At 41.3% G+C, this 18,218-nt stretch overlaps 2 protein-coding genes across 6 annotated transcripts in view; both read right to left on the reverse strand.

The window, feature by feature from the left end:
- Positions 1-4,748: 4,748 nt before the first annotated feature.
- On the reverse strand, positions 4,749-15,087 carry icmt (isoprenylcysteine carboxyl methyltransferase). Its single transcript, XM_031877593.1, has 5 exons — positions 14,570-15,087; positions 13,793-13,881; positions 12,112-12,281; positions 8,974-9,191; positions 4,749-7,878 (listed from the first exon to the last, which is right to left on the reverse strand). The coding sequence occupies exons 1-5, from the start codon at positions 14,786-14,788 to the stop codon at positions 7,699-7,701; spliced, it is 876 nt and encodes a 291-aa protein (XP_031733453.1). The 5' UTR covers positions 14,789-15,087; the 3' UTR covers positions 4,749-7,698.
- Positions 15,088-17,793: 2,706 nt separating this feature from the next.
- rtel1 (regulator of telomere elongation helicase 1) overlaps positions 17,794-18,218 on the reverse strand; it is a 40,620-nt gene continuing 40,195 nt past the window's right edge. For all 5 annotated transcript variants that reach the window (XM_031877570.1, XM_031877571.1, XM_031877572.1 and 2 more), the window contains one exon: positions 17,794-18,107. In XM_031877570.1, coding sequence (XP_031733430.1) covers positions 18,037-18,107 — 71 coding nt within the window. In that variant the 3' untranslated portion in view covers positions 17,794-18,036. The remainder of the gene's footprint in view (positions 18,108-18,218) is intronic.

The following is an 18,218-nucleotide window of genomic DNA, read 5'->3' on the forward strand; positions in this document are numbered from 1 at the left end:
GAAGCTAGCAGAAAGGAAGAACAGTTCGTGCGCATGCGTAACATGTAATAATCAAACGCCAAACTATGGATTGAATCCATGCATCTGGGATTGATTAAAAACTGGATTGTTTGTACCTTTTTTATCTGGTCCCTGCTATTAACTATACATCTATAGAGCTGCCATGTATCTCCTGTGTATACACACATGTTTACAGGTATCCCCGTACTGCATTTTTCAACAATACAAAATACAACTGTACAGTAGGCTTGCAGGCAGGAGCTACATGTTCTAATGTTTTTATTGACACTGAGCCTCTGTGCCACTATGTGTTATTACTGCTCTGAGGGGTAAAAGTCCACTCAGGTGTGAGAGTCTCATTTCTATGTGGACTCCTTCTCCTCATCAAACCAATGAAGTGGCAGGTTCTTTTAGAACTAGTGCTTCTTTTTTTACTCTGTGATCTTCTCCCGGTGTTCAGTGGCCTGTAAAGCAGTAAAGCACTTGCAGACATTCTCCTTCTGGAGGAGCTCCTGGTCTTTTGATAGCCTTTCAGCATGAGACTTAAGCTGTGCTCCAAATGGCATACTTTTTGTTTTAGTACATACTGCAGTGGCCCTTACAAATGTACTGTTGCATGATGTATCCATTCAAGTAAACTGTTAATAAAATATTGGGATTTACTGCCTCCTCAGAAGATGGCACCTTGAACTTTGACCCTCTTGCTCATATATCTGCTGTGCAAAAGAAAAGCTCATGGTTTAAGCTCACTCCTCGTTTGCTTTTGTTTACTCACCAATAACTCCTCCAGGCTCTTCTGAGCAGCCAGCTGTTTTATTTTTTATTTTATCCAGTTGTTGGCTCACTTGGATCCTCAGTCTGAAGAAAGGCTCATCTGTCTCCTTGCAGAAAAGATTGCTCTTCGGTCTCCAGGTCTCCTCTCTGAGGTGCGAGTTGGTCAGATACTCAACCTGGTCCCAAAAGAACTTTTTATAGATAGATAGATAGATAGATAGATACAGTAGATAGATAGATAGATAGATAGATAGATACTTTATTCATCCCCAGGGGGAAATTTGTATGTTACAGCAGCAAGGATATACTTCTGCAAACGAAGTAACAGAGTAAATAAAAATATTAAGTATTAAAAAATGCACAATATATACACTAAAATAACAGAGTATAGAGAATATTACATTTAAGAATATAAGAAGATAAAATAACAAAAATGCACAGTATATACAATGAAATAGAATAGTGTTAAATTAACTAACTAGATAAAAAACAGTAGTGCAAAAATCAACCAACAGCAAACAGTGTAGCAGTGTGTATGTGAAGGATGATTTGACCAGAGGTGATTTGTTATAAAGTGTTACAGCAGTGGGCAGGAATGATTTCCTGTATCTGTCCTTGTGACAGATCATGGTCTCTGACTTCAGTTGGTCCAGCTCCAGCTGCCTGGGGCCCATGGTCCACAGATTTAGTTTCCGTGTCATATACGTACAGTATATCATTTATAATTAAACCACACAATGCAAGCATACAACTGATTGGGTATTATCCCTTATATCCCCCATATTTTGCTTTTTAATATTTTGACGGAATTTACACCATAATCATCATCCTTTACTTTACTGTAATGGAACAAATGCATTGCTAATGTGTTAGGTTTAACAGAAATCTGACATGTAGGATTAATCTGTTCCTCCCAAAGTACAACACAGTATGTCCGCTTTGTTCATCTCATTGTTCATGAAGACCAAGCCATCAAAAACGACAGCCAGTTAATAAATCATGTCTGCACAATGAGAATAGATAAGACGGAGCCTTAAAAATAATGACCTCATTTTAAGCCATGTTGAGAGAATCTTCTTTGAGAATAAATGCACAGTGGTCAGCCAACAGTTTTCAGTCAGAGTTGAACAGTTTAATACAGTTCAACTCAATGGTTACCTATACAGTAAGAGTGCAACATATAAAAACTCATCTCAGGTGTGTCATGTTGCAACAGTCAGCTCATTATTTTAACACCTTGCATACAGCTGTTTCATTATGTAACCCTACAGAGTGCACTTCACAGATATGCTACAAGTGTCAATTTAAACCCAGACTGAAAACACTCAAACACACATGCATACACCCATGCATTCTTCAACTGGATTGCAGGAGTCCAGTATTCAGTAGATTGTGCCATTGGTCAGCTGAATTAATGAAATATCCTTGTGTTCCAAGATAGTCCTGAGTGGGATTAGTAGCCATTAGCAGGCTATATATTGTACATGAGAATAGACCGTATAGTGATAGCAGTTATCATGCAGAATTCTAAGTGGTAAATTAGTAGGAACAAAGCTAACATTATCAAAGAGAAAATGTAGAATGAAGGTAACAGACTAAAGCTTTACCATGTGCTAAACTGAGTAACGCTAGGTCAGTGCCACGCTAACTCCTTAGCATTCAATGCTCAAGCCTAGATTTTGTTCATGTGATATGGGCATTAAATAATTACACTGTGACCCTGACCTGAAGAGACTAAGTCTGCTAATATTCTAATTCTTGATTGCCAATAAATCTAATGTGCAGAGCCAAAGCAACACGGAATATTTCTAACATGTTATTTGTTGTTTGTGTGTGTGTTAAAGCCTAATCCTTTTAGCCCATTTCCCTGGTGAACATAATTGTGTAGAGCCAAGTTCAGACTACACATCCTTCAAAGTGGTCAGATCGTCCACACTTCACAACTTACTGCAGTTTTATCACGAAATTGCACGCGACATGTGTCGCATGCTTGTTGATGATGTCGTGGGCACACATGTTCACATTATAGCAGTGGTGGGCCGTCAGGGCCAGCAGGGCCTTCTCTGCTGGCCTAGACACTGACAGAATCACAAAGTTATAGCTATTTTATAATTGAATTATTTTTCATGAATACACATGTATTCTAAATGTTATATTAGCTTATTATCTCATTGCATAGCTAGTCTTCCTCAGTTGCTCTGCTTCCAGAGCAGCTTGTTTTAAGTAGAGCTTTTATCCAATCAGATGTTGCCGCTATGCCCCTAAAATCTGCCCAGAATTACAAGTGAATCCCTTTGCAGTTTAAGTGAATGGGGACGATATTGTGGATTTTCATAGTTTTCAACCAATCAGATCTTTAGTTTGACATGTTGGGCGTATTCTTTGACGTGCCAGAGCCTTCTAGCTGGCCTACAAATACGACAGCATTAACGTTCGGCTTGATTGGTCAGTGGGCTAGCGTGACTGTTGTGAAACTAGCTAGTAGAACTTTGTAGTAGTAAGAGTTAAAGTTTAAAGACATGCAAGAAGTTTTTACGTGACATTACATTTTTAGCGTTTTGGCATGTTTGCCGGTAACAATCCCAATATCTGCTGCCTCTGTGGAGCGGACATTTTCAGCCCTCAAACGCGTCAAAACGTATTCAAGAAATACAACTGCTCGACTGTCTTCACTGGCGTCCATGAATCGAGAAGAACCTCTTACTGGAACTGAACCGCACCGATGTAACGTTACTGTAAAACCGTGGCATTGAACTCTTTGTAATCAAAGATAGGAGGATGGACTTTGTCTTTAAGTGAACAGCAGCTTTGGTAAGAGAACTGCTTTTGTTTTTTTACATCTGCAGTAGCGTTACTACTGTGTTAATATATCTAACTTGTCGTTTTTATGATATGGTTAATATTGTTCCCTCTGATGCGAATACTATTTGAATGGCCTGTCGAATTGTGTTATTTGGGTTTTATGTTATTCTACCTGCTTTGTTGTCATATAAATATGTGACTGGTTCTTGCGAGTTTGTTCTTGTCATTGTGTTAATTACATTGATTTTGACTATATGCATTGTCCGGTAATGACGAAGCATCCCGTCATGCTGCGCCATAGTGACAGAACGGCATCCTTTATAGTTTTGAGCGTATTCATTTATCTGCACTCTGCAGTTAGTGTATTTATAGCCCTCATAGGTGTTGAGCTTCATGTAACATTTTATTTCACTTGTCAAATGTTGCAGTGTTATTATAATATGAGGTTTTTACATGAAACAAATGATAACCCGTAGCTGTGGCGTCATAATGAGGTTATTAGGAGGTGGTTTAACTGTTCTCGGACAGCACTGAAGGTCTAGGTATAAAATAAACTACCCACCACTGCATTAGACTGGAAGACGTTCAAATCAGGGAGTACAAAGTATAAAATAAATACCCATAATTGTACATCTTATTTGTCTTAGTAGCGTGATATGTTGCAGCAAAGTGCTGTCCCATTTGTATTTACACCATTTCAAGCCCTGACAATCTCTCACACTCAACCACTTACCAGGTGACGTCAGTAAGTCCTTGAGGGTTAAGGGTTTGAGGGGGAACATTGGGATTGGGCCAGAGACTCCTCTGCCTCGCCCCCCCCCCAGCCACCCTCCAAAACACCTGCCCTTCACCACTAGCCAGCGCGCATGCGCCTGGTCACCCCCAAGATCGTGCCCATCTCAGACAACTCCAAACGAGAGTGATCTTCGCCGCTGAGCGCGAAACCTCTAGCAGTGGCCTTACTTCACCGCAGAGCTACACATATTGTTTAAAAGGTTTATTCAGATGTTAGTCATGTTGTATCGTCTGTAAAGGATAGCCATTAGAGGTGTTCCACCTGGGTCGGAGGGGATGTCCCCCCTCTCCCCTGGTGAGGTGAATAAGGGGAAGACGGTGTGTGATGCCTGCTCTTCCTCGGTCTCCTCTTCATCAGCAGGGCCCCCACATTATGCCTCAGCGGCTAATAAGGTATTAATGTCAGACTGGTTAGCTTGATGCTATAGCCACTCGGTCAGCGTACAACCCTGGCCGGGTATGCGCTAATAAGCGGCGATGTTCATCCAGCCGACAACGTCATCAAATACATTGTGGTTCGGACCAGCTGGGATTACATCTCATCCCTACGGCCTTCATTTTAGGTTTTAACCTATAATGAAGCACTTTAGAGCACGGAGCACATAAAAACTAGAAACAGTAGTTACTCTAGCTCTTATGTTAGTGCATACATTCTTACTTAGATGCTTAGGTGGAGCCTCGAGAGGGTAAACCAAAAACGAAGCCCATTAGAGGGCTACGCACAGTCATAGTACTGGAATAACATCGGGGCAACTACTAGTTCACATATTGCACTCAAGCGATCTGCGAGCGCCAACAGAGCGGATTTGACTCTGATCTGGGGATTTGTCCTGGAGCTCTGAACACTGTCCGAGAGCAGAACATTTGTGTCGTGAACTAGGCACGACCCGTCTCTTTTAAATATGTTTTGGCATGATTGACTTCCACTATTTGCTGGAGGGCAGTGGAGTGATGACAAGAAATAAAGGAAGAAACATGCAATAAAGACGTAACCAAATATGCAGCAGGTCTCCAAGGTGAAATGCCTCTGGCATGTAAGATCAAGGTCGTAAAATCACATCCATAACTTTAGCGCCTTGGTAGCCAAGTTGTGCCATATGACCGCAACGTCCTGGGTTCGATTCCAGCCTTGGGACCTTTGTTGCTTGTCATACCCATCTCTCTCGCTCCTCATTTCTATACTGTCCTCTGTCAAAAAAAAAAAAAAGAGGCGAAATTGACTAAATTAAACATTCAAGAAGCTCCAGATGAGGAAAAATAGTTGTTACCATCGCAACATAGCTCAGATACTCGGAGAAACCATTTATTTCTCTAGGGAAATAATATCTACCTCTGATTAAACACTTATTTTCTACCCTGGATAAGAATAATTGTAATGTTGTTAAGCAATAAGACAGTCTTCCAAAAACATGGCGTATTCCTAAAGATTTTGAATAGGATGATTTATTTTCTTGAACGTTGCCTAGTGAAGCAAAACATACTCATTCAAACATGGCACTTGAGCACCACGAATGGTAAAAAAATGTTTTACCTACAGAGCATCTTTGCTCCCGAAAATCTTCATTAACTTTTTACCAATCTCCCAAACACAATGGGACCAGGGTTTGGAGAGTAGATAGCAGCACTGAAGATATTCAGACAGATCAATGTGAGCGAGAGAGAGAGCTGCAGAGTCAGCCTCTCTCAAGCTCAATATACAACTCAGTCAATTAGTTGGTTTCGAACACAATGTGAGCATGACCGGTCAACAGGAGAAGCAGTGATGCAATGATAGTAATTTATACTGTTCAGGGTGGTGACTTGACACAGAAAGCAAAAAAACAAACAATAATTTATATACTAACAAAAAAGAAAAGAGCGGCTACAACAAAGGAAACAATGTCAACACTGCCTCCCTCACAGATCAGGCGAGAACTGCTATAATCAAAATCTATCATGCCACTAGCTCCGGTGTACGAAAACACGTCTCGACTAAATGACAGAGACGTAAAGAAATGTCACTTTCATAAATAACTCTTTCATATGTGTGATTTGTGTTTTAGCCTGAGTGCACATTGAGGAAGTGGATATCAGGGTTAGCCATCAGTCAGGCCATGACCAGTCTTATATTTAGTCATCTGTGAATGATGGAGCTTCCTCGTCAACTACATTTAAACAGTCCCTAAAATCTATCTTTTACACTTTTTATTCATTCTTTCATTTTTATTAAATAGTGCTTTGGAAGATAAATTATAAAAAAATACCACCTATTGTTCCCTTTACCAATGTTTGGATGCACTGGACAGCTTTAGTTCCATGGTCTATTCCATAGGGGAGGCTTTCCCACCTAAAAAGTACATATAATTAAGACACACTACTGAAAATATTAGGAATTGTATGTTCAACTGTTGCTTCAAATCAACCCTAACCCTAAAGCCATAACTTGTGGCAGAACTTTGGAGCTATGAGGAGGTGGTGACATGAAGTAGTGCATTTAGCCCTGGTGTGGAGAAACTAGGAGCAGTGGATTATTCTGCAGAGGCGGACAAGTTTCTAGGGACATTCGGCTCGTTTTTCTTGGGGGTAACTATTGTGAATCCAAGATGCCTACAGCTGCCACCCTCTGTAATGGATACAAGCCTTTCAAGACTACAGGGTAGAGGGCTGCACTCCAGACCTGTGGGAAACATCCTCGAGCTAAAGAAGCGCAACTAAACTCCCAAACCACTTTTTCCAGATGAAAACTAATGTATGTGGTACTTCGTAGTGTTGGTAGAGTCAGGTCCATGATGTTCTAGTGCAAAGTATTTGAATTCTACATATGGTTATAAATATGTATAGCGACTGCTCTACTGGTTGTAACTCTGCTTTTGAAATTGAATTTTGCTATTGGCTGATCGATTGAATTTCAGGGCATTAGATTCTCTCTGAGGTCATCACAAAACAAAACGAGTTCCATAATGGCCCAGAGGATACACAAACAGTGGGACATACAGTGGTGGCCACTTCTTGATAATATTGATTATCGTAAGTTACAGACAACAGGTTATCAGTGGAAACAATAAGCATGGTGAAAGCATGCAAACAGAAAGACAACAGAAACAGACGGAGTGGGTGTTATTGGACTACATGTAGTACAGTGGAGGTTGTGTGGTCTGGAAGTTGGTAGAAAACAGCAGCCCAGCTGCCTGCCGCCATTCCACGATCTTTGTCTGTGAGCTACAGGTTCTCAACCAGCTGCAGGGTTTCCCTCTGGAGGGCCGCCGCCGTGGCAGATGCCACACATCCGCCAGGTCTGACCTGCCTCAGTGCTTTAAGTCTGTTACGTCCTGCATCCAGCTCCTGGGACTAGTTGACACGGATGCCTGAGATGAAGGGCAGCCCGGTGGGAACCTTCTTCTTGTATTCCACATAGTCCTCAGCAAAGAAATGGATGAGGGAGAGCTCCTCCTCCTCGATCCGCTCCCGGAAGAACCGCCAGCTGGCTATCGTGTAGCCCAATATACACACGGGGTTACACAGCATGATCTGCAACATTCAACAGTCTCATCAGTTAACTAAACATAACAACCTTTGCTCTCCTCAGTAAAGGAACTCCTGTGGGAGGAAGATGATGAAGACCTACGTTTGATAAATGTGCGGGTTGTGTCCACATGCTGTCCTACCCTCACTGAGATCTGAATCAATGTGAGCCACCTTGGCATGTGGTCTGGCTGCATCCAAAGCAAACAAGATCCAATCTCAGAGCGTTCAGACTTTTAATGCTCAGCCTGGCAAAAGTCACATTGAAAGGACAAGTGTAACCACGGCCTGAGAATGTGCGGTGACATCGGTAGGAGGAAGAAATCTTGCCAACCACACCAATGACTCATGTCAGCCATAAGAGGGATGGCTATCGGCTGGAACCAGGGCGCTGCAGCTCATGGTGAGTTTAACATGGCACCAATATTCTCTCCAAATGACACTATTTTTCGTAGAGCTGGAGGTGCAAACAAGGAAGCACTGGAACATATTCTTACCGTTATCTCACTATTATGTTCAAATGTCACCAAAATTGTGTGTCATGCTAAACTAGAGAAAACATATCATTGGAGAAAATTTGAGAATGTTTCACATCATTGCTTGGCTACCTGTATGCAGACACCGATAAGAACAATAGGAGGGGGATCTCCTCTGTGGGACAAGTCTTTGCTCGTCACTGTAGCACTTTGTTGGCTTTGATTTTAAACCTTTAACTTAACAAATGATGAACAAAGAAGACACCACAGATTAGAATTAGTGATACACAATATCATGCTCAAACTTGAGAATGCTTTCTTTTGCAGTAATAACTGTATTGACATGATTGGCTGACCTGTAAACCCAAATTAACAGTGATAGCAAATCAAGGCAACAATGGCAGTAAGGGTACTATACAGAAGTACACCAAACCTACATTTGCCTGATAGAAAGTGAGTTGTTTAAAAAGGAATTTTTGCTAAAACCTGCATGTACATTATTATTTGGTCATATTTGGGAGAATTCATGAAAATCATTATGAAAACAGAGCGTCTGAAAAAATCAAACGAGGTATCAGTCTGAGTGGCAGCACGAGGAGAGAGAAACATGTTGAGCAGTGCTCACCTGTGTCCCTGTGCTCCAGTAGAACCAGCCCACATAGGAGGGGTGTCTGAAGTAGGAGTAGACCCCGCCGGTGACCAGCACGTGGCTCTGGGCCTTTTCATTCTGGACAATGTGGTTGAAGTTGGAGCCGGCCGTCAACATGGCCGCCTTACGCAGGCAATCGCCAAACATGACCAGGAGCAGGCCCACGACGCTGAACCAGTTCAGCTGCTTCAGATCTGAGAGAGAGGACAGACTGATAAGGTACTGATGGACTTCTGTTGGACTCAAGAATCCCTCAAACTCAACCTGAAGGACTGATTGGGAAATTCTGTTCAACTTGGATCAAATTCATTTCAGTTTCAAGAACCGATTCAAAAGGTCAGGAACATTCTGAACCAACCAGTAACAATTTTCAACTTTTCATTCTTCTCTGCCTGTACACCTCAAGCTGGTCTGTCAGACACCTCATGTTTGAGGAGCCAAATCAACCAGCACTGAAATCTGTAGGATTACAGTTCTGATATTAGTCCAGGACTATATGTCACACATTGCAACATAATAAATCCTCAAGAATAAAACTGAAAACATAAACCTCTTTCCTGTTTCTAAACTCATAATTCAGTAGTAACAGCAGCCCCTTATGCAACAAGTTCATCTTTTACCAGATGTTAGCAGACTAATGTTTAGTATCAGCTTTAAGTTAAGGCTTATTTTCATTCCACTTTAGTTTGAATCGTTAAGACTGAAGATAAAGATACATTTCAACATTCCAATTTCCGTGTGGCATCTTTCGTGGCAGAATTTTTATTTCACTTCATGATTTGCTTTGTAAACATAGAAGTTACTTTGTGTCACCTGCCCAGTAAAAAAGATTTGCTTTTCTACTTTTGCGGCAGCAAAGCAAATGATGCATGGACTGTAGAAAAGGACCTAGTCACCGTGATGTCACACATTGGTTTGTGGACTTACATTCTGAAACCTTGAGTCGGCATTTTGGCTATTTTGTTTTTTGCAACAAGGAATGAAACAGGGTGGAGCTACGTACAACCGAACGCTGTTTAAGACATTTTTAGGGAACAAAAATGCTACAATTAACTTTCATGAAGTGAAACACACAATGGAAGGGTTAAAGTTCTAAAACAAATCAGTCAGACAACTTCCAGACTGGACAACACCGTGGTAGCAACCTGTCAATCACAGTAAGCCCACCCTAAAGCATGCCCTGCTTTATGGTCTGTTTGACTCTAAATGGACCATAGTTTACTAAATGAACATCATGCTGTATTGAAGAAGACTTGAAACTAGAGATCGAGACCATAAACTCATGTTTACAATGTTTACTGAGGTAATAAATCAAGAGAGAAGTAGAGTCATTTTCTCATAGACTTCTATACAACCAGAGGAGTCGCCCCCTGATGGACATTAGAGAGAATGCAGCTTTAAGGCACTTCAGCTTTGGCTTCACTTTTCAGAACACGAGGTTGTAGTCTGGGTGCACCTCATGCTCAGAGACCCTTCCCTTTGGCTCACAGACCTGAGGTCAGCAGTGGGACTCTTCTCAGCTGTTGTCCATGGTACTGAACTTGGACACAGATTTTTGTCTGAAATTACTCCACATCTATTAAAGTGACTTAGATTTACTGTCTAAATTGTGACTGTGAAATGAATGCTGCATATTGTGCCTCAAAACATTCTACAAAGCAATGTCCAAAAAAGTATTGAAGTGGGCATGTCTGCTACCATTCCCACAATGCTTTGTATAGACGCAAAAGTTACAGCTGCTGACAACCTCATCTGTGATGACATTAACTCAAGGATTTAATTAGTGATCCAAATGTCAATGTACTGCTCACTAGTAAAGTGCAGTCATGTGTGTTACATTAAGAGTAATGACCTTCATCTCAACCAATCCAAACTGCTATTCTATCATTTCAAAGCACCATTTCACTATATTATTGAATATTCATGATTGAATAAGAAACAGTCAAAGTTTAATTCGACATTAGCAGGCCTCTCATAATAGCCAGTACTTTTACAGGCTAAAAAAAGATGATTGGCTTCTCAATATATCAGCTGTTGCTAAGTATAGTTAACTTAGTAAGCTGATGCAGCCAGAGATGGTTAGTGCTGAGGGAGAGTTCCCTCTGTGACTTCACTGTACTTCAGGATGACCAACCGAGCAAAAACAACGATCCAGCTGATCGAGTCGCATCAATTTCAAAAGAAACTTCCAGTGAAAGCCATAAGGCTCTAGCTGTTACATCAATGTGTCAGATACATATTTAACGGTTTTTATCTTCTCTTGCTCATCTCATTTTCAGGTCAACAGGTTTTGAATACTCGTTAGGCTGCATAGTTGCAACAATTAATTGATTTGTCGTCAACTATTAACATAATAGCCAACTATTTTGATAATTGGACAGAGTCCTTTCTTTTGAAGAAAAAAGTAAAAACTCTCTGATTCCAGCTTCTTAAGTCTGAATATTTTCTTTTCTTTTTACTCCATGACAGTAAACTGAAAATATTGAGTTGTGGACAAAACAAGAAATTTGAGGACGTCATCTTGGGCTTTGGGAAACACTTCTCGATTTCATAATTTTACAGACATTTTATAGACCAAACAACGAGGCTAATCCATTAAACCGAGAAAATACTGAACAGATTCTTTGACAATGAAAATAATCGGTAGTTGCAGCCCAACCTCAATACCACCTTGTGTTTCAGCCTTCTCAGCCAATGAAAAGTTAAACAGAATCCTTTAGTTTTACTTATAGTAGCTAAGTTACTTGCAAACATTAAAAGTCAACTCAAGGACTTTTGGTTCCGTAAACAGATTCAGATCTGACATGTGCCATCAAACACATCTTTATCATCAGATTCTAATTCGGATATTTTTAGCCCAGAAATATGTGACATCTTTCCGCAATAGAGCCACGCCCAACCAGTGAGAAGAGCTTGGACAATATTACAGACACAGAACCGATATGACTGATGATCTGGCAGTGTACCAAGTAGGACTGTCTAGCTATTGTGTCTATGTCTAGAATATTTTACACCGATATACTGTATGTTGACAGGTAAACCTTTTGCATGCTATCAACGACATACAAACTACTTTTCTGAGTGCAGTGACAACGAGACTGAAGACACACCCACCTGGAACGGTCAGCTTCTCTATAGTGAACTCCACCCATGACGAGACAGCAGCCAGCGTGTACTCCACACTGTGGTTGAGCAGGAATGAGTCCAGCGACAGGCTGCGAGGGTTGATGATGGCCGTCACCAGGTACTCAGTGTAATGGAAGAAGGACAGGGAGCACATGTACCTGCAGAGAGACATGTGTTCAATGTGGCCTGGTTTACAGAATACACATCCTGCTGTGTAAATGTGGCACATGTGTTAATTCACTTGGATTCAATTGTGTAAAAAAAATACAACAAAAACAGAATTTCTTTTAAAAGAAGTCTGTGGATATTAAGAAACGAGTGTAAATGAATTATAAATCAATGAGAGTAAAGCTGAAGTCTTGTTTATTTGAACTACGTGCCTGTGATGCCCCTTATACGGATCTGTGTTCACTGGAACCATATGTAAAATGCACTGTTAAATTTCTGGGTGTGATAATGGACGGGGGCTTCAAGTTGGGTTAGCAGATAAATGTGATAAATTCAAACATTTGTATCATTTAGATTTTAGCGAATTATACATGCATTCATCTTGACCATGCTTGTATACTGTACTGCCCTTTATGTTGGTGTTACCTGGTCCTCCCTCTCTAAGGATTGAGTTTACGATTTTATCGTTAAATCATTAAATGGACTGGCTTCATCTCTCCGACCTTTTACAACCATACAGTCAGGGCCGTAAGTATTTGTACTGTGACACAATTTTTCTAACTTTGCCTCTTTACACGACTCCAGTGGATTTGAAAGGAAGCAGTCAATATGTGGTTGAAGTGTAGACTTTCAGCTTTAATTCAATAGATATAACAAAAATATCACAATAACCGTTTGCAATTACAGCCATTTTTACACAGCCCCCCACATTTTCAGAGGCTCAAAAGTAATTGGACAATTCTCTGACAAACTGTTTCATGGCCAGGTGCGGCCTGTTCTGTCACTATTTCATGACAAATGATGCCGAGAATAGGATTCAAAATGTTGAATTAGCATTTGGTAGCTGGTCCTTGGAACTCTCAGCATACTTTTGAGCCTCTGAAAATGTGGGGGGCTGTGTAAAAATGGCTGTAATTGCTAAATGGTTATTGTGATATTTGTGTTATATCCATTGAATTAAAGCTGAAAGTCTACACTTCAACCACATATTGACTGATTAGATTAAAATCCACTGGAGTCATGTAAAGAGGCAAAATTAGAAAATTGTGTCACAGTCCAAATACTTATGGCCCTGACTGTATGTACCAACAAGGTCACAGGTCAGCTGAGCACACCTTGTCCCGAGATCACTGGAGCTCAGTGGAGACCGGACCTTTGCAGATGGAGCCCCCAACTTCCCTCTGCATGTGAGGCTGGCCCCTACACTGCCTGTTTTTAAATCCCATCTTAAAACACATTTTTATTCTCTGGCTTTTGATTCATTATAAGACTTTCCATTCTATATTATTGTCTCTCTTTTTTTAAACTTCTAGAACACTCTGATCAACTGTTGTTTTTAAAAGTGTTTATACATTTGGATTGGATAAATATGGATTGGAAATACATAGATAAACAAAACAGGCACTTAATATCAATTTAATAAGAAACAATACAATGCATTTCTACACAGCAGCATAATAATGTTAAGTAATACAACAAACTGATTATACCAAATACGTACCAGCCAAAATGGGTCCAAGTAGTTTCAGAGAAGCTTATAATTAAGCCACAGCCAAAAGTAACTCCCAGAAAGCAGGCTCTCACAGCGACCTAGAACGAGTTGGGCACTGATTAGCCCGAGTTAGACCGTAACAGGACCCCTCCATCATGCCTCAAGACTCATGCTTAACATCTAAATTACGTTATTAAAAACACATACTTAACATATTATAGACCATTTGACCAGACTACACTCGGAAATTCGGTTGTTTTTCCCACCATCTTCAAATTTAGACCAACTCTAAAAGTTTAGGTCGACTTTAGGCAAAGTAATAACGGCTTTATTAAGCGAATTTGTACCAGAAGCCTGGTAATTCCTCAAATACCTCAAGTAATGTCGAAGCAAATTACATTCGACACAAAGCAAAACACCGAATGAACACATTTGTGGAGTGGGTTCCGTCAGTCGGCTACTTCTGAAATAACATTGCTCACACGAAGAGGCCGACAGGCTTCACCTGGCTCAGGGTTTATCTAGAGACACCCCTGCCAGCTGTCTTCTTCCTCTTCAGCTAAGACGATTAGTGGACTTAACTAGCTAAAGTGGTAGCTAATGTTAGCTAGCATTAGCAGTACAACAATAAAGTTGAAATAGCGATGTAAGTAACATCAGACAGCTGTCAACTTTAGCTGGATGTAGACTGCTAAACAGCAATAACCCTGACGTGCGCTTTACTCAAAACGAGAGAAAGAAATGAGAATAAACGCAGGAAGTTGGCTACCTGACGTCAACGCTTACCTTGTATAGAGGTCCCTTGTATACGATTAGCAGGAGGCCGTTGATAACTGCAATGTGGATACAAATCACTATCTTCCCAGAAGTTTCCGTCAGATAATCAAAGACCCAGTCGAAATGTCCAAACCACGTTCTGATCAATGGGATCACAATCACGCTGAGCCCTAAAATAAATGTCTTTATACTTACTCTTCCTTCTAGCACCAACTTACTGCCTGCCATGATGGAAGTACTGTGCAACTGCTAATATCGCGATACCTAAAGGGAAACCACGTGATGTCCATATACGGTTTTCACATTGTGAAGTGAAATGACAGGATTTGCATTACACTTTTTAACCAAAGAAAACTAATAGCAGCTCAGTGGATTTCCAGCAAACCAAATGGGGTGCAACATGCCTGCAATTTTAGAGTTCTCTTATTTTCAATGAAAATTATGTTATTTTGTCCATTGATCAAACCCAACATTGAAACATATATAGCGTATAGTGCAGGGGTGTCCAAACTTTTTTCAAAGAGGGCCAGATTTGATAATGTGAAAATGCCCAAGGGCCAACAGTCCCTGCTGACATTATTTTAAACAATACAAGTAGCCTATACATAGATTGTTATTTAATCATTTTATTTTCAATGACAGCAAATAGCAATGTAACCAAATGTAAGCATTCATGTATGAACAAATCTCAACAACTATTCTGCCTTTCTTTCACATCTTGAAAGTCAGATAACACAAAGAACAAGCCATCTAAAAGCTAATTACATAGAAACCGATCAATATTCTCACCTCAAGACAATCTTAAATATGACTTAGTGAGGGTAATGAAAAGTTGTCTCACATTTAAGTTCAACACACATGAAACAGGCTAACGAAAAAAAATCAAGTTGTCTCTTAGTACACTGCTCAAAAAAATAAAGGGAACACTTAAACAACACAATGTAACTCCAAGTCAATCACACTTCTGTGAAATCAAACTGCCCACTTAGGAAGCAACACTGACAATCAATTTCACATGCTATTGTGCAAATGGAATAGACAACAGGTGGAAATTATAGGCAATTAGCAAGACAGACACCCCCAATAAAGGAGTGGTTCTGCAGGTGGTGACCACAGACCACTTCTCAGTTCCTATGCTTTCCGGCTGAAGTTTTGGTCACTTTTGAATGCTGGCGGTGCTTTCACTCTAGTGGTAGCATGAGACGGAGTCTACAACCCACACAAGTGGCTCAGGTAGTGCAGCTCATCCAGGATGGCACATCAATGCGAGCTGTGGCAAGAAGGTTTGCGGTGTCTGTCAGCGTAGTGTCCAGAGCATGTAGGCGCTACCAGGAGACAGGCCAGTACATCAGGAGACGTGGAGGAGGCCGTAGGAGGGCAACAACCCAGCAGCAGGACCGCTACCTCCACCTTTGTGCAAAGAGGAACAGCAGGAGCACTGCCAGAGCCCTGCAAAATGACCTCCAGCAGGCCACAAATGTGCATGTGTCTGCTCAAAAGGTCAGAAACAGACTCCATGAGGGTGGTATGAGGGCCCGACGTCCACAGGTGGGGGTTGTTCTTACAGCCCAACACCGGGCAGGACGTTTGGCATTTGCCAGAGAACACCAAGATTGGCAACTTCGCCACTGGCGCCCTGTGCTCTTCACAGATGAAAGCAGGTTCCACTGAGCACATCTGACAGACGTGACAGAGTCTGGAGACGCCGTGGAGAACGTTCTGCTGCCTGCAACATCCTCCAGCATGACCAGTTTGGCGGTGGGTCAGTAATGGTGTGGGGTGGCATTTCTTTGGAGGGCCGCACAGCCCTCCATGTGCTCGCCAGAGGTAGCCTGACTGCCATTAGGTACCGAGATGAGATCCTCAGACCCCTTGTGAGACCATATGCCGTTGCGGTTGGCCCTGGGTTCCTCCTAATGCAAGACAATGCTAGACCTCATGTGGCTGGAGTGTGTCAGCAGTTCCTGCAAGACTAAGGCATTGATGCTATGGACTGGCCCGCCCGTTCCCCAGACCTGAATCCAATAGAGCACATCTGGGACATCATGTCTCGCTCCATCCACCAACGCCACGTTGCACCACAGACTGTCCAGGAGTTGGCGGATGCTTTAGTCCAGGTCTGGGAGGAGATCCCTCAGGAGACCATCCGCCACCTCATCAGGAGCATGCCCAGGCGTTGTAGGGAGGTCATATAGGCACGTGGAGGCCACACACACTACTGAGCCTCATTTGGACTTGTTTTAAGGACATTACATCAAAGTTGGATCAGCCTGTAGTGTGTTTTTCCACTTCAATTTTGAGTGCGACTCCAAATCCAGACCTCCATGGGTTAATAAATTTCATTTTCATTGATAATTTGTGTGATTTTGTCAGCACATTCAACTATGTAAAGAACAAAGTATTTAATAATACTATCATTCATTCAGATCTAGGATGTGTTGCTTAAGTGTTCCCTTTATTTTTTTTTGAGCAGTGCATCTGATGATGGCTCTTCAGTGTTACGAGCCCGGCAAACATTAGCAAACTGTCTTCTTCTCGGGGCAAATGTTTTCTGCTATTTTCATTGTCAGTCTTTGATAAACTCACTTTCCGTAAGGTTTGTCATGTTTAGCAATTGCCATGGCCACGTCGTAGCTTACTTTGATGATGTTTTCATGTGAAAAGGACCGCTGCTGTGTGGCCAAGTTATCTTGGAGTTGCTTCACTTTTCTAGCACGGTCGCTCTCTGATAGCTTGTTGTAGCGTTAGCATGTTTGGTCTCGTAGTGTCTCTTTACGTTATATTCCTTAAACAAGGCAACAGTCTCATGACTAATTAGGCAGACACAGTTGTTTCGGTTTTCGGTTAAAAAAATATTGCGATCTCCACCTCTCCTGGAAGCGGCGGCCCTCATTATCGACTTTCCTTTTTTTACTTGCCGTAACATGACAGTTCAAGGGTCAGAGCCAATTTCAAACAGCCAGACAGTTAGAGTGGTGCTGCCACCATGAGGTAAAAAGAGGAATTGCATGTTGAATTTGTATGATTCATTCATTCCGTTTTGACTGTGCTGGCGGGCCATAAATAATGCATTTTAAGACAGAAGGTGCGGGCCATATAAAATCTGACCTCGGGCCGTGATTGGCCCGCGGGCCGGACTTTGGACATGCCTGGTATAGTGTGACCTTTGACATCAAAAGATATCCCTATTCTACCAATTAGCGGGCTACATTATGGAGTCAGTGAGACACTAGTAATTTCATGAATTTAATTAGCTGAATAAATATAAAAACACAAGATTAACATAATATTTTTCTATATTACATTTTCATGACATTCAGTTAAAAAAGAGCAATTGAATACTGAACAGGCTGTTGGCCTCATGTACAGATACATTACAAAGCCTCAGAGCATAGCCTGGTGAGTTCATGGCTTTGTCAGCAGGAAAAGTTATGAGCCATTTTAAATACATACACAATGTTCCTATAACTCAGATTCTACTTTCTTTGGCTGCTGGAGAAAAAACTGGAAATCTTGCTCTGTGTCTTGAAAGGCGGTGATGACGACCCTAGAAAAAAAAAAAAGTAAAAAGGATCATAACAAGGTCTCATAGTGGGAAGAAGCGTTGGAAGTTTTACTGATATTTTTATTTAAACAAACTATTGGATACATTTTAACA

This window comes from Anarrhichthys ocellatus, unplaced genomic scaffold, assembly GCF_004355925.1.
Source record: "Anarrhichthys ocellatus isolate YVR2014 unplaced genomic scaffold, GSC_Weel_1.0 scaffold140, whole genome shotgun sequence".
NCBI lineage: Eukaryota > Metazoa > Chordata > Actinopteri > Perciformes > Anarhichadidae > Anarrhichthys > Anarrhichthys ocellatus.

Excerpts from the sequence above, each read along its gene's own strand:
- icmt (XM_031877593.1), bottom strand. The coding sequence starts at position 14,788 with ATGGCAGGCAGTAAGTTGGTGCTAGAAGGAAGAGTAAGTATAAAGACA. Across the intron at positions 12,282-13,792 it reads ACTTGGACCCATTTTGGCTG|GTACATGTGCTCCCTGTCCT; the intron begins GTACGTATTTGG and ends GTCTCTCTGCAG. Across the intron at positions 7,879-8,973 it reads ACTGGAGCACAGGGACACAG|ATCATGCTGTGTAACCCCGT; the intron begins GTGAGCACTGCT and ends TGAATGTTGCAG.